Genomic DNA, 16,471 nt, shown 5'->3' on the forward strand with positions numbered 1-16,471 from the left:
CCTATAACCCGGCAATTCCACTCCTAGATATAAAGCCACGAGGAATGAAAACATAGTTTCACACAAAAACGTTTATGTGAGTGTTCATAGCAACATTACGTATCCCAGACATAAAGTGAATACAGTTCAACTGTCTGTCAAATGATGGGTAAATAAAATGTAACATAACCATATAATGGAATATTATTTGGTGACAAACAACGAAATATTAATAAATAGTACAACACGGAAAACCTTTGAAAATGCCAAAGAAGCCAGTCTTGAAAGGCCACATATTGTAAGACTGTATTTACAAGAGAAGGCCAAAAGGGGAAAATTTATAGACAAAAATTAGACTGGTAGTTACTAGTGCATGGGAGTAGGATGGATGAGGGAGGTGACTGCTAACAGGTATGGAATTTCCTTTAGGAGAAACAGAAACATTCTAGAATTAAATTATGTGCTATTTGTGCAATATTGTGAATATATTTAAAATCCTTAAATTGTACACTTTAAATGGTCAAATTGTATAGTATGTGAATTATTTCTCAATAAAGTTCATCTCAACACTGTCCAAAAAAAAACCCAAAAAACAAAAACAAAAAACAAAAAACCTTCTGCTTTTCCAGAGGTGAAGTCAAGAGAGGGAGAGAAAGAATTTCCTATCATTCAGTAAAGCCTGCCCAGTGGAGTCTATGAACATCATCTCAAGACCATTTGCTTAACCAAAGTTCAGTGGAAAAACATCTAACATTTCCATGACCTTCTTTTCTAAACTTCCTAAGTGGCTCCGAGAAGAGGCTGCCCAGGGAAACTCCAAATGGAACCTAAAAATATTATCTCCTGGCTTTATAAACATCAGGAATGCTAATGAAGTGAGGAGCAGCAGACCTAGCGAATGGAACATTTCCTTCAGGTTGGGAGGCCCGAGCAGAGTCTGAACTCATCTCTGAAGGCAGTCGGGAAGGCCCAGGAGGGGACAGATGAGGGCCAGGGAGGTGAAAATCAACACAGGGTGAAGAAGGAAAGAATAACAGTGAACGAGGATACATAAAGCAGAGCAAGAGTGACCGCTATTCTAAACATCAGTGAGACAACCCCCTTTCAGATCAAACTCCCCATCCTCATTCTGCTGACCAAGTTTGGACAGATGAGTGCTCCTCGAGGCAAACACTCCGTATCTTCACTTTCACGTGATTTGCAGAGAGGCCAGAGAGGAAACAGGTTGCCTTGGTCTCTCCTTACTCCGGTGTGCAGTGGGAATATTCTTAAAATTCCCACTCTCCCGATGCTCACCCGGCTGCCCAGCGTGGGTATGTCGGTCTTAGCTTCCCATCCAGCTTATGTTGATGCTCCTTGAGGACAACCGTGCCATCCTACTTTGTATGCCCAATGCCTCATGCAGAATTAAAGGAACACAAGTAAGCCTTGATTGATGACAGACAGAATAAAAGTGCTCTAGTTTAACCAAGACCCCAAACCAATCAAAAACCTTGAATTACCTCTGGCCCAGTTGAGGACCAAGACACCAAGCACCCCACCAGTAGCTGTGACGCTTGGGCAACCAGGATACAGATATTTATCACATCCTCTGCTCTATGGCAAGTACTGGGCTAAACATGGGGAATATGGAAATAAATGGTACATTCCCTTGGCTTAAAGAGAGAGAAACTGAAGACAAAGAACCTTCTGGAACAATCTTTGGATTTTGTTCTGAAGAGTTTAAGGTGTGTGTTTTGTTTTGTTTCGTTTTGTTGTAATTGAATAACTTCTTAACTGATTAACTGATTTTAAAATCCTGGGCAGTTACCACAATCATCCTGACAGATGAATCTCATAGCCCTGTCTTGTTTATCCAATAGACCTCAATTGAATGCCTGTGACAATCCAGGTACTCTGCCAGGTACTAGGAACAGGACCAGGACAAAGGTCTACCCTCGAGGTACGTATAGGCAAGTAGCAAAGACAAAAATCAGTGATTGCAACACAGTGAGATAATCTACAATTCAGGTACTTAGGTATTGGGGAAATACAACTAGGGCCTAAGCTAAGAGATTGACAATAATCATCATCAACGTCGTCATCATCATCCTTATAAATTCGAGAGATATTTAGGATACAAGATTGAGAGGACTTGTGCCCAACTCAGTATGGGGATATGGTGATCATCTGCTGCTTTTGCATCCCTAAAGCTTTCCCCTGTCTTCCCTTACCAGATCCCTCCAACTTCCCCTACCAGACCTCTTATCACACTTCCCTTCTAGGAAAGACAAGAAGACATGAGCTAAAGAGAGAAGGAGGAGGAAGAGGAAGGAGAAGAGGGGAAGAAAGAGACCCAGGAAGAAGAGAGCAAAGGGTTTGACAAGATTATCGCTATCCTAGGGTTCCCTGGACTGGCTCTTCTGGACTCTTCAGTTCTGTGAGTCAAGAAATTCCTTCTTCAGTTTAAGTTAACTGAGCCAGATGTCCACCACTTGCAAACAAAAAGAACCTCCAACAACACTAGCGTTAAGGCAGAAAGGAGAGAGTCAATACTAACTACTAGTTTCCTAGGCTGGTGACTGGTAGATTGCTTGACTTTCTCCAAGACAGGATTGGCGGTCTAGGTAGTGTTAAAGAGGCAGGAGAGAAAGGGATGATCTCGGGTGTAACTTTGAGACAATGTGTGATAGCCAGGTGAACTATTCACAGGAAAATATTCACGGAGTAGACTTTAACATTAACCACTAACTGATGAAATGGAAGTGCCCTTTCCCCCTAAAGTATTCTTTAATTTATAAACTTTCCTTAAAGGGGTGGATTATTTTTATAACAATTATTACCAAAAAAAGAACCCTCTCACATTTGCACATGGCAAAGTACTAGTTCCCAGCCAGAAAGAGGGAAACAGTTACATGATTTAAAGCAACCCAAACGGCACAGATTCTCTCTTGCTTTTGTAGCGGGTCTTCCCCTTCAGTTAGAGGGAGAGGAGAACGATGAACGCCCACCTGCCCACCTTCCACAGCTATCGGGAAATATGGGAAGCTAAAAGAGTAAGTGACCAACAACAATGGGAAAGAGGCAGAAGGACATTTCAAACCGTCTTTCTTTTGCCCCCAAATCTTGTTGGTTGAGTTCTCATAACACATGCCTAGCTGAATCCCCTTTTTGCTTCACTCACTGGAGCAGAACGAAAAGATTATTCCCCAAATCAATAGCTTTCTTTTCCTATCTGACCTGCTCTTTCCCACTTGATAGATTCCTAAAACATTCCCTTGAAGTTCTTCCCTTAAAAGGTTTTGAAATTTGTGTCTTATGTGATAGGAACAGAAGGATAATAAAAAATGACTTAACCTACTTCTGAAATACCCTGAAGGACATTTGAGGGCGTAGGCAATTCACAAACTCCTTTGATAATGGATTTCAGAGTTAAATTTCACCATAGCTAATCTAAACCTCTCTTTTCCCATTTTTTCCCCCCATTTTTACCCCTTAGTCTTCAGTGGATCTAAAGAACAGCTGGTAACTCCCGGATGATACTTGATGATGCTTGATGAAAACGATACTCTGCATCGTTTTGAATCTTAACTGATTTCATACTTAGTTCAACACATCGCTTACCTGAAGTTTGATTTCTATGAAAGGTAGTGAAAAATCTGAAGAGGAAAAGTAAGTCAAGCAAGGGAAGAGGAATGGACACTTGGTGTAACACTTGATGTCACAGCACCAGTAAGGCTGAATATCATCTTAATTGTAGAGACCATAGTAAGCGCTAGAGAAAAGCTGTTTTCCTTGTAGATTTCATTGTAATTCTCAATTTTTAAGTGCTCTCTGATATAAAAACAGGGAGAGAGCAAACCAAATGTTCCTTCAACCCCATTAAAACTTGTGAGATCAGGAAGAAATGTTGAAAGGGCAGATGGAAAAGCGATTAATTGTTTACTAAAAAAACGAAAGAAAGGAAGAAAGAAAGGAAGAAAGAAAGAAAGAAAGAAAGAAAGAAAGAAAGAAAGAAAGATTGAATTTCCCTCCTCCTCCACAGCCCAGTAGTAGGGCTCAGAGAGGCAGCCCCCACCCCCCACACCCCCGCCCCCAGGGAATTGCAGATAAATGCACTGGGGTTTAGAAGCCCCATTCCCTCACCCCTCACCCCTGCATTCTCCCAATTCTGCTCAGAGACATTTCAATTCCATTCTCTTCCGAGGCTCCCCCTCTCCCATCTCCAGAGCAGCAGTCCCGAATCACATCATTGAGTTTAAAATAAAGAAATGCTTTTCCTAAAGAATTCGCACACAAATAATCTCATTACCCCAGTGCTTAGGTTTATACAGCAGCCGTCTTCTGCCAGGAGGGGAAGAAAAAAAAAAAAAGCACTCTACGCTCACTCACATGGAACAGCTGCGGGGAGAAAAATGGTATTTAATTCATTGTGAAATATTCAACAATGGCTACACTGCACTTTTAAAAGCCTTTTGATAGTAAAACCCACAGAGAACAGCCCATCCTGTGTGCTGAAAAGCAGCTTCCCCACAATTAGTCTCTCTATTCAGAGGTCTGAGAAGTCTGTGTAAACTTCAGCACGTGCTGTGTACACTGTGGATAGCTTCAAGGGTATAACCTTTCACAAACTTCTTGGGTTTAGTCTTGCTCAGCAACTCTGTCTGCTCCCAAAGCTAGCTGGTAGAGAAGGACAAATGGAGCAAAGGGAGTGTGATGCTTAGATGAGAGACCCTAAGGGGACTCTCAGCAAAGGAAAACCCGCTCCCCCAAAGGGCCTACAGATGACCGAGCTCCCTCGTGCCGATGTCAGACCCAAAGTAAGAGAGAAGGTCCTGAAAGACTACACAGGCTCATTCTCTCTACCCAGCTCTAAGATTTTCATGGGTCTCTCTGGTTTGTAGGACAATGAGGAAAGCTTATATTCTCTTACCCTCTAGGGCAGACATTAACCATTAGGGATGAGGCAACAATGAAGACCTAAAAAACATTTTGGGGGCAGGCCAAGTTTGCATCAAGGTCGGAGCCTGCGCTTTGCAGTAGGATCGCAGATTAACTGACCCTCTCCCCACCTCCCAGAATTATAGTTAGACTTCTTTGGGAGGTCAGGTCACCCCACTGAGCCTCATTCATCTCATCTGTAAAATGGGTCGTAATATCATCTTCAGAGGAATGTTTTAAGAGCAAAATCACCACACATGTGTGATTCTTAGTATAGAAAGTATTTGATGAATGACAATTACTCTTTCTCTCTAGCTGTTCTAGAAAGAAGACAGGCCTTCCCTCAGGACTTGCTACAGTAAGATTATTTAAAATTGAACAAGAATAGGATATGAACTATTTTTTACTCTATATTCTTAAGTTTTTTTAGTAATCAGGAGAGAAGCAACAGAAATAGAGATAGGCACAGATACCTAACTGGAAATTCTGAGGGATCTGAATTATTTTGGAAAAAATAAATAAATAAAAACCTACCAAGAGCCAAACAAACTTTGCGTCATGATAGGTTAGTGGCGGTGTTTTTCAGGAATTCTAAACTCAGATTTTCAAAATACAAAGTGTTGATGAAATGCCCGAATATCTCAGGTATGGTTGAAGCGACCACTTTTCTGTTATTTCCAGGCTTTCTTCAAGTCTCTGGGAGCAGGACCACAGAAGTTTCAGCCCCTTTCCTTATAAAACCCAACATTCAACTCATCAACCTCACGTAAGCCATAAGCCCTGTTCAGTGAGGAATGTCCATCTGTTCTGACCAAAGAAGGAAATGCTAAGACACTACTGGACAGTTCAAAGGAGCTGACCCAGGGTGGGGTCATCTCACTCCCTAGATCTGAAACTTCTGGAAATGGTCTCCACTTGACGAAGCCAGTTTGTGACAGGCAATAGAACAGTCAGTGGTTCCACAAGAGGCCAAAGATCAGAAATGGGGGCCGAGATCCTTAAGGCCGCACAGAGTTGGAGGCAGTTGGGTGGAGGTATGTGGCATCTGGAGGTGTATGTGGGCACCATGATTGTTTTTGTACACATTGTTGGTGGCGGTGTGGGCTCTGGACTCCTGCCCCCTTCAGAGACAAAGTTTCTTCCACTCACTCTCCCCCCACCCCCCATACACCCCACAAAGGGGCAGGTGGAAAAGTCTATCACCAGAGGCACATCTGTGAGAAGGAGAGTTCACGATGTGACTCTCCCCTGTTTCTCTGGAGGGGCCTGAAGTGCTCCCCTCCCCCACTCCACCTCACAGTAGAGAGGCCACAGGCCCATAACCTCCACGGATGTTCGCAGAACTCATTCCATGGAGCACAAAATAAAAGGAGATGTTAAAACGAAAAAAAAGGTGGAGGGGGGAGCGGGAAATATGGCTGGACTTCAGTCAAGACTTCAATGCCCAGTGTCTCTGGCACAATGGGATAGAATCCGCTTCTAGATTTCAATACACTCTCTTGGGACTGACCAGAGTGGTGAGAAGGGATTGATAGGAGGTGATGGTCCCCTGACTAGGCCGCCAGATGGGGGCAGGGTCTGGACTGAGAGCTGATGGACCACTCACCCTGGCAGCCTCAGGAAGAGCCAAAGGTTGCCTTATAGATCAGTGTAAGGGTAATTTCTCTCACAGTGCAATTAGGTCTCATGTTTGACCTACGACCTCTGGTCCATGCGATATTTATGCTCTCCAGACAGGCAGCAGCAAGGTAGAGGCTGAGGGAAGGCATTTAATAGGGAGGGGAAGAAAAGGGGGGCAGGCGAGGAGGGGAGGGCGTGGGGAAGGAAAGAAGGAAGGGAGGAAGGGAAGGAGGGAGGAAAGAAGGAAGGAAGGAAAAAGGAGGGAGGAAGAGAAAGCACAGAGGGAGGGAGAGAGAAAGGAAGGAGGTAGGGAGGGAGAGAGGAACCTGATCAATTTACAGCAATGCATGAAATCATAAATTGAGAGCTATGCTTTGGGGTTTGCCGTTTCCACGTTCAGTGCGGTGCTTTGTTCCCCACCATAGTTCTGTGAGGTAGGCACGACTATATTACAAAGGAGAGAACGCGGCTCAGAAGGGCTCAGCATTTGCCCTTGGTTGCAGAGCTGGTGGGTGGCAGGGCTATAACCTTGACCGAAATCCTTGCCATCAAACCATCCCTCGCGCTCCTTTCTAAACAGTAACAATCCCCACGTGTGCTCTGGGTCGAGCGTTGGGCTCCCTCATCTATCTCTCCATCTCCCCGACCCACCTAGAACTCCCCCTGACCTCTTGCAAAACTGCATCTGAGCGCAGAATCTCTTCTGTTCCAACGGTCTCTCTCCAAAGCCCGGCTTGGGGCAGATGTGCTACCACAGACTGAATGGAGGGCATTCAGGCCCAGGGAGTCCACTCCGCTCTCCTTTCCTCCCTGCCTGGATCTGGAATTAAACACTCGGGTCCTCGTCCTCGGACGCCCTACCTCCTGGCTCGCTCTGCCCGCGCCAGCATCGCTGGCAGCGCCGGGGTTAACCCGCCAGCCCTGCGGAGCAATGATTTCTGTTTTATTTCAGCAGGGGAAGTGTGTGCCTGCCTGATTAGCCTGATGGTTTCCTCTTTTCCCATAACCTCCAGACCCCCATGGCCCAAGTGTTTACTCTCTGAAATAAAAAATCTGCTGGTGTTTTTCTTTTTGTGTGCTCGTGTATTTTGGGAGGATTGCAGAGGAGGGAGGCGGGGTAGGGGTTAGGGACGCGGAGGCTGGGGGAGGGAGCGAGACGCCTCCCCCTGCGGGCGGCCCTCCCCCACCGAGCCTCCTCCAGCTGCGGGCTCCGGGCTCAGACCCCTGGCCGCAGTGCAAGAAAGAAACTTATTAATGAGGGAGCTGGGTCTCCTGCTTCAGCAGCTATAAACACAGCGAACATCTGGAGAGAAAGAGTAAGAGTCTCTCCGCGGCCAGACACTGAGAAAAACAGGCTGTCTCTGCGCATCCAACCCCCTACCCCTGCGCGGTCCCACACAGCAGCCCTCTCCTCCCGGCTGGACTCCAGCTCCCACACCATTCACCCTGCCCGAGCTTTCCATTCACAGAGCGGAGCCCGGCTGGCCGCGGCACCCACCGTCCCCACCCCCCGCTCGAGGAGTTCCAGAAGAGGGGTCAAACTGCTTGAAACAAGTAAGAACTCGCTGCCCCGAGGACCTTTTCCCAACTCGGACCAAATATTTGTGGTTTGAAAAAGTTCAGAGAAATTTTTTCTCCCCAGCCCCCTGGGAGTTTCAGAGCAAGGCGGTTACATCCTAGGATTTTTGAGAAGCAATGCATAGGAGGACAGCCAACAGCAGGCTTGCAGTCTAACTGGAACTCCACTCAAGTGTTCTTCCTCTAGGGAACCTTCCTTCGCAAGCACCTACACAGATGATTCACATCTGTAAAGTCCTTGGCAATCCATACTGCTCTGGGCTGCTAGGCACAAGTCCAGAGTGAGACACAAGTCTCTGGTCCCTAAGGGAGCGGAGCTTCTCTTCATGTTCCTCACCAGGCTCCCTTCACTGGTAAAAGGAGACACGTGAAGGGTAAGGTTGGCAGGTGTCAGAAAATCAGCCTCAGGCAAGAAGAGTGGGCAAGAGTGGGTAGGACATCTACTTTCCTTGGCTCATTTAAATTCACACTCAAATCGTACTGAAAGGAAAAAGAAGGAAGGTAGCAGCATTTATTGATCACCTGCTACAGGCCATGACTTTTTTAGTATATACCCCCATTTAAGGGGCACGAGACCTCTTTGCAGTCAGCGCAGGTGTCCCACCTATTAAAGGGGAGGGGACAAGATTCAGGGCATGTTCTTGCTCTTTTCCACCACACCACTCCTCAACTCTTCACTTGGACTCAACACCCTTCAGCTCATACTCAAACATTTATACCACTAAGTTCTTGTAATGGGCATATGACCTCGTACACACTTGAAAGCTGGCAAGAGGTCAGGAGATGGGAGTAGAAAGGAGACGGCAACATAACATTGGCAAATGGGACCAAATTCAGTCCAAAGCGGGAGGAATATCCTTTGCTTATGGAGAACGGGATCAGACAGTCATAGAAATCTCATCAGAAGAACAAAATAATACAGTGAGGGCGAAGGGTATCTTTTTTGCATATTCCCCGTGAGGAATGACCCACATCACAGCATCCCAAAAACACATACACACATACACACAGGATCAGGACTATTTTTGAAGAAAAAAGAAACTGAAGCAGGTCCTCCACAGAAGGAAAATGTAGCCGGAATGAGGAAAGATTAGACATGTGTAGGAGACACAGTTGGAAATACTGTCCTTTAAAACCGCGGGGCCATCTGAGATGGTCGGTGGTGAGGCCAGAGCTGCTGTGAGTATAAACACTTCAGAGCAAGGTGAATCTCCATTCAACAAGTCTGCCTGGCATTATCTCAATATTCTCAACGCTTAAAAGCCAAACTGGAGGCATCAGCTTCTCCTGCTGAAATTTCCCACCTGGTTGTCAATAGCCCTTTCCAAACACTGGGCCTGGTTTGATCTCTCCCAGCCGCCCTGGCTGTCTGGGAAAGCCCCAGGAGAGACCAGAAACTCGGGCTCCCAGTACATCTCCCCACTTGAACTTCCAAAGTTTATTTGAGAAAGACATTCTTTCCTCCTACCATTTTACTAGTAAATTTACTTTAGAAATATTAAATAGCAAGATCCAAAGTCACACACTCACACTGCCAAGCATTATCTTATGAGTAAGTGTAATATTTCACGTGGGAGATAATTCTTCTATCCTGTAAGCATACCCCACTCCCCCCCCGCCCCCATACACACTTGAACCAAGTCGCTTAGAGACAAGGAGCGAGTCTTCCCCTTCTCCAGACATCTGCTCCATTTCCAGTACGTGAAACTGACCACTGAAAGTGTTCGACCAATCAGCGGGGCACTTTATGACTCAATGATACACTGACATTTCTGGACACTCAGGCGCTTCAGGGCAATGAGTGATGACAGCAAACATTCATAAGGTGCTTGCTAAGTGACAGCGCTGTTTCAAGCTTTACATATATTAACTTAGTGGTTTTCAAAGTGTGGTCTCTGGGCCAGGAGCAGCAGCAGCAGCACCTGAGACCTTGTGAAAAAAATGCAAATTCTTGAGTCGTCCCCTGGACTCACTGAGTCAGAAACCCTGGGGATAGAACCCAACACCCCTGTGTTTTAATAAGCCATCCAGGTGATTCTGACATGCTTTGAGAACCACTGGTCTATGGGAGGAAATGAGAGTACAGAGATACAGTAAGTTGCCTAAGGTCACCCGGTTAGGAAGAGTTGATGTGCAAACCCAGGCAATCTGGTCCCAGAATCTGGATTCTTTACCAATATACTATACATACTTCCTCTCTCATGAAGAATGAGAAGTGGAAGGTAGGCTGCAAACGTGGGTAGATGTGGTTTTTACTGTGTTCAATGACCAAGAACGTACCAGACTGCATTATACAAGAAGAAATAAAGTATTGTCTTGCTTCTGAAATCGAGGATCACAGTAAGGAAACCATAGGTTCATTCCCATAAGGGTAAGTTGGGGGTACTGTCTTGTGTAGCCACAGACTGCTTTCCAGCTCTGAGTAACAATTTCCCAAAAGTGAACCTTGGGTTAGAGCATCCTATCCATAAGTTGGGCTGATTCAAGACAAATCCCATGAAACAAAAAATAAATTGACAGTATATCACTTTGGAAGGGTGCTCAGTAATCATCCTATTTTCTGATACAGCTTATTGCCATTCATAATATGAAAATTAAGTATGAACGGCTGTCAACTGGGGACTGACTGTGGGCTTGTAGCGTGGGTGCCCAGGCGGGTCTCTGATGTCGGTTTTCTAGTTCCCGATGGAAAACAGGCATTACATGGCTCCAGTCGGGTCTGGGCAGCGCTGTGAGCTCACGGGCTTGACCCAAAAATGGCCTGCTGTCTCTTCAGTCCCTTCTCAACAGGGCTGTGGTTAGGAGTGCATCATAATAGTTAATGGCAGTGAAGTGTTAATGATTTCTTAGAGACAAGGAGTATCAGACTGACTTGAACGGTGTTTCTTGCTCTGATGATTGAGAGAAGGGGCTGATGCTGGGGACAGAAGAGTGGACACAGGAACAGGGAGGAGGCTGGGTCAGTGGGCTCCACTCCAGTCAGACTATAAACAGTAACAGACATTTCAGCCCTGTCTTGTGTAAGGGGCTCCATTGATTCACAAGGCTCCCTGACAGAGGGATGACGAGGAGCCGAGACAGAAAGGGCCATTCATTCATGCAGAACACCAGCTCCCGGTCCCCATTGGCTCTTGCTAGTGGCTCCAGGCTGAGAAGGAGGAGGGGGAAGAGGCGGACGAGGAGGAGGAGGAGAAATAAAAGAAAATGATGACTACGAGATTGTCATGAAGAAATGTACAGCTGCGCGGGCAATTGCATGCAAATGTGGCTTCCCTTTTTAGCCGTATAGTTAATGTCCTCAGATTCATCTGTTTTTTTTTGTTTTTTTTTTTTTCTCTTTCATATCATCTTCCCCTCCCCTTCTTGCCTTGTCTTCTTCCGGGCTCCCCTTCTCTTGCCTTCCCATTCAGCTTTCATTTTCTCTTCCCATCCTGCTTCACCTGTCCACCCATACCTGTATTTTCTGTCCATTCCCATGCTTCTCTGTCTTCCCGGGCACCCTTCTTAGCATCTGTTCTGTTCAACCCATTTTCAGCTGTATTGGTTACTAAGCATTCTCTCCTGCTCACCTGGTAGGCTCTCCCGCAGTCACGTTTCCTCTCAGCTCTATGCCCTATCTTCCCACCCCTCTCCCTCACCCCCCTCCTAGTCCTCAGCCTCGGGCCCCTTTGTGAATAAGAGCCACTTTATTAGGAAAGGGCCTGATGTTCCTCAATGGCCCCTCCTGCCGGGTATTCCAGTCACTGCCAGATGTGGAGTCCTTGGAAAAGAAGTTCATTCATTCCTTCTGAGAACACAAAACGTGAGATGGGAGCGGGGGTGGGGAGTGGCCATGAGACGGAGGACGGGAAGGAAACTGAAGTTATAAATAGGATAAAAGAAGATGAAAAAAAAAAATGTAGCGTATTTTTTTTTTCTCTCTTTCTTCTTACTCAACACATCTCCAAGGAAATGTGCTGCAGCTGGAGAAATCATTGGTTGGTCCATGTCTTCATCTCTCTTCTCTATAACCCCAAATCTCCTTCCAAAGGACACCCATCACTGAGGAGGGCTGGACCACAGCCCAGAAATAATCCCTGCAACTATTTCGTCTGGACAGCTCAGAAGGCAAAGGAGGGGCTGGAGGAACTTCGGGTTCTTGCCAGATATTTCTATCAGAGGGAGCCTAGGGCAGAGGGAACTACAGACCTCACAGTTGCCACCAAGGCACTGCTCCCCATGGAGGCTTTCTAGTATTTCTGAGCTGCGGTTGACAACAACCAGGTCATTTTAAGACTAGTTATTACAGGCACTCATCTTCCCATCCTACTCAAAAGCCACTGGTCTGTGTGACCCTGTCTTCCTTCTTCTTGCAACAACGAAGTCGACTGTGGGAAGAAGACTATATTATCCCGCTGTGACTCCTCACATTTTAAAGAAGCTTCATCCCAAGAGGTTCTTTGTGTGCGTCACAGACACGGTGTCATTGGCCCTGAAATAAAAATTCTTTGCTTTCAAGAACCTTGACAAGGAGGAGAATAAAAAATCATCTTCACTTGGGAATGTATGTACTTCTCAGCCAGGGGAAAAAAAAAAAAAGAAGAAGGACCATGTCTTTTAGCTATGAAGAAGGGACCTTCTGATCTTGAGGCTACAGACCAGCATGAAATAACCTCAGCTCTTAACAAAAGGTAACTTCCAGCAAACAGAAGCACCAGCCAGAGCACAAAGTGTTATCGCAAGGTAACTTTAACCTGGGTTGTGCAGGAAGATAAAAGACGTAAGCCTGGTGGCATCAATAGGATTCAAGAATTACACAAATGAAGGCGCAACCATCCTGACCTTTTGCTTATGCAAATAAGATTTGTTAGAACAGTTTGTTAAGGATGACTTTTTTTCATCCCTTAGAATCTTCAAGTCTAACCTGCAAACAGCTGCAAAAATCTTCCCTGTCTCCTTTTTAAATGGATGGGTAGTTGAGACATTTGTGTTTATGCTTGGAAGAACCAAGCAGAAAGGGAAGCGTAACACACCAAGTCTGAAATCCAGGGGTGGTGCTGAAAAATATCGTAAATATCAATGGCTATTGAGTCCAGAGACTATGAACACAGAGACTGTTTTCGTTCTGCCCTAGAGAAGAACCAGACAACTGGAGAGCAAGTCCCGTGCCTTCCCCACCCCCCCAACCCCTACCAAGTGCTTCAGCATCTTGCTTTATGCCTCTATATTTCTGGTCAGAGCTAAAGTAAGGGCAACAAAACAAACATTTATTTTCTGTCTCTGCTATTATAAAAGTAGTCTACCATATCGTTATGTGGAGTAAAGAAACACCGAACCGAAGAGTTGTATTTAAGTGAGCTCCCAGTGGCTTTCTCCCTATATCGTGCCTCAGGAATTACATATTTTCAACATGTGAGAGTAATGAGATTTCTTAGGCTAGGAATTCATCCTGGGAGAAAATACAGATTTGAGCTGTGTTGGTTTTTTTTGTTTTTGTTTTTTTGTTTTGTTTTGTTTTTGTTGTTTTTTGTTTTTGTTTTTGTTTTTGGTATTTGGGTATATATAATCTGGCCTCGTGATAAATTGAACTTAATACCCGAGTCCATCACTTCAGAACCCCCAAATCAAGTTTTACATTTGGCATCGAACATAAAGTAACAAAAACGCTGTTCACAGGTCAACGCGGACTCCTGGAATTTGTGAGATACACAGTGACTTCTGCAAAACAGGATGGGGGTGAGGACTCTCAACCTGTCAGGTCTTTGGGGGAGGGGGACACAGGGAAGAGCTCTCTGGAGGAATGTCATTCCTGTTCACCAGGGGGCAGCATGGTGACCAGCAAGTCAGGGAGAGAGGGGAATGCTGGGAGGAGAGGAAGGAGGTCTGTGAGGGAGAGCTGGGGAAAGAGAGGGGGCAGAGGAAAAAGGAGCCAGATGCCAGTGGGCACAGGCCAAAACGTTGAGGACAATGGGGAGAAAAAGATGAGTAAAGAAATTCCCTTTTGTAAAATGGCCATTTATCCGGCTCATACTCTCCGACTGCAGAACTTCTAGACCCTTCGTCAACAACCGTGCCGAAACGGGTAAGTCTCAGGAAATGCATGGCGCACAGAACTATTTATAGAATGAAGACCTGAAGCAACCTCTCCTGGGCTCATTCCTACAGTTTCATCTTCCTGTCGCTGGAGAATAAAGTAACGCGGAATTATGGAGAAGTCGCGGGGCTTTCCGTTCGAGAACAATAGCATCTTGTCCCAGCATAAGCCATGGCAGCTGTTCTTGCTACAGAGAATGAAGCCCACATCACCCTTCCACTGTCTTCCGACTCTATGCGTGGTCCGAGCCTTTGTTCACATTCCTACCTGAGCCACAGTGTTCCAGACCAGTGGGAACTTCCTGAATGGTCATCTCATTCCAGAAAGGGTAGTAAGCTCTTTGCGGGTGATAATTGGACTGGAAGCCATAGGCCATTCGAGGATCTTCATAGGAGTTGATAGGTGCTTGCCTCTGTGACAAGGGAAAAAGTAACGAAATATATTAACAGGAAAATCTCTGTACTCTAACCCAAATGGAATAACATCTTATCATACAACCACATGTGGATAGGAGTCATCTATTCATGATAGATAGCAGAAGAGAACCAACCAATGGTCACATAACCAACCCCCGCCCCCCCAAAAATACAGAGAGAAGCAAAATACAGAGAGAAGGAGAAGGGTTTTTTGCTTAGACTGCACATCCAATGATTTTCACTGATTAGCAGGGGTCCATCTTTATACAATCCCGGTTTTTGAAATTTTTTATGATCTTACTCTGTAAAAACACCATAAATGGATATTCTTACAGGACATTCTAATCTCATAGAACCAGTGGGTGACAGACGCCAAAGGAAAACCAAAATATGGGCCTATGTAATAATAATCACTCGTTTTTCAGTTAATCGATTGTGCATGGGTTTTAATAATAGTGATGGCTACACAGAAATTTTCAGTTTCTTGCAACATTTGGGGACTGGTGCCACTCTTTCAGGCATTTTGTGAAATTCATAAAATATATCATCCACCCAGTACGCTTTAAGGAAGGCAGAGGTGCTTCCTTAAACACACATGGGAAGCATGTTATGCAGTGTTTGAGATCTTATTCTTTGAAGCTAGATATCTTCGTGGATTCACATCCTGCCTCTATCACTTACTAAGGGAAGGCCTGGGCCCGTTCTTTTATCTAAACCTCAGTTTACTCAATTATAGGAAGAATTAAGTAAAATATGTGTAAGAAAATTATATTTAAAGCAAAATTAAATATGAAATGTAAGTATACATTGTCTACATGATGCCTAATAGAAGGTAGATATTATTTTGATATAACAGACCCTTCACATTCCTGAGATTGAGCAAGAGGGGTAAAAGCAAGACACAAGGAGCGCGTGGGTGGCTCAGTCATTAAGCCTCTGCCTTCAGCTCAGGTCATGATCCCAGCGTGCTGAGATTGAGCCCCACATCAGGCTTCCAGCTCAGTGGGGGAACCTGCTTCTCCCTCTCCTCCCTGCTCATGCTCTCTCTCACTATATCTGTCTGTCTCTCAAATAAATAAATAAAATCTTAAAAAAAAAAAAAAAAGTAAGACACAAAAGGAGATAGCAGATTCACAGAAAGATTCCTGAGGAGTCTAATCTACACTGGCCCTTCCTTTACTTTCTTTTCTTTCTTTTTTATTCTTTCGATCTTCTCTTATGGTTTCTCTACCTTCATAAAAACCACAGTTAAGATAATCAAACTCTGCTATAATTTGATGTGGTTAAGTCTACTGATATTAAAGGGCTAACTAATAAATATAGCTACTTAGATGGTATTTTCATCCATGAAGGGTAGCTTGCTAACCCCCAGGAAGAGCCTCTTATTGGAGAACCTCTGATGCCCTCTCTCCCCGTGAGCTACAGGATAAGAGCTCAGCGGTATTAGAGTCAAACATTCGCTATCTACTCTCTCTTCCCCGTTTTGCAACTGTCCATTAACTTAAGCTCAGTAAAAATAACAGAAGAGAGTATATTGGCCCAGAGAAAAATGACAATCAAAGCCAAAATATAGAAGGACATTTGTGTGCATTAAATAAGATGACGTTTTCCATAATATTCATAAAATCATTCAAAGTAGGTCTGGATGAAGTTTACTTTGGGGCTGTTGGACTTCTAACTGGGCTAAAGGTGCCAAGAACATAATAACATCCTCGGAACTGAATGGAGTCTCCTTGAGTTATTGAGTAGCAAAGGCTACCATACTTAGCTTCTGCTACTGGACACTGGTGAGAACCACTAGAATATAAATGGAGCAATGGTGTGTTGCTAGCTATTTGTGTTTGAGACCAAAAGATTTAGGGAAATTAACGCTCCCCAGAGCTTC

General features: G+C 44.9%; 1 protein-coding gene across 1 annotated transcript in view; it reads right to left on the reverse strand.

Annotated features, from left to right (window-relative positions):
* ETS1 (ETS proto-oncogene 1, transcription factor) overlaps positions 1 to 16,471 on the reverse strand; it is a 123,872-nt gene that overhangs the window by 79,444 nt on the left and 27,957 nt on the right. Inside the window, exon 3 of the mRNA XM_032868898.1 lies at positions 14,438 to 14,582. Within this exon, the coding sequence (XP_032724789.1) occupies positions 14,438 to 14,582 (145 nt within the window). The remainder of the gene's footprint in view (positions 1 to 14,437; positions 14,583 to 16,471) is intronic.

The sequence above is a fragment of the Lontra canadensis genome, unplaced genomic scaffold, assembly GCF_010015895.1.
Source record: "Lontra canadensis isolate GAN:19392208 unplaced genomic scaffold, GSC_riverotter_1.0 scaffold36, whole genome shotgun sequence".
Classification (NCBI taxonomy): domain Eukaryota; kingdom Metazoa; phylum Chordata; class Mammalia; order Carnivora; family Mustelidae; genus Lontra; species Lontra canadensis.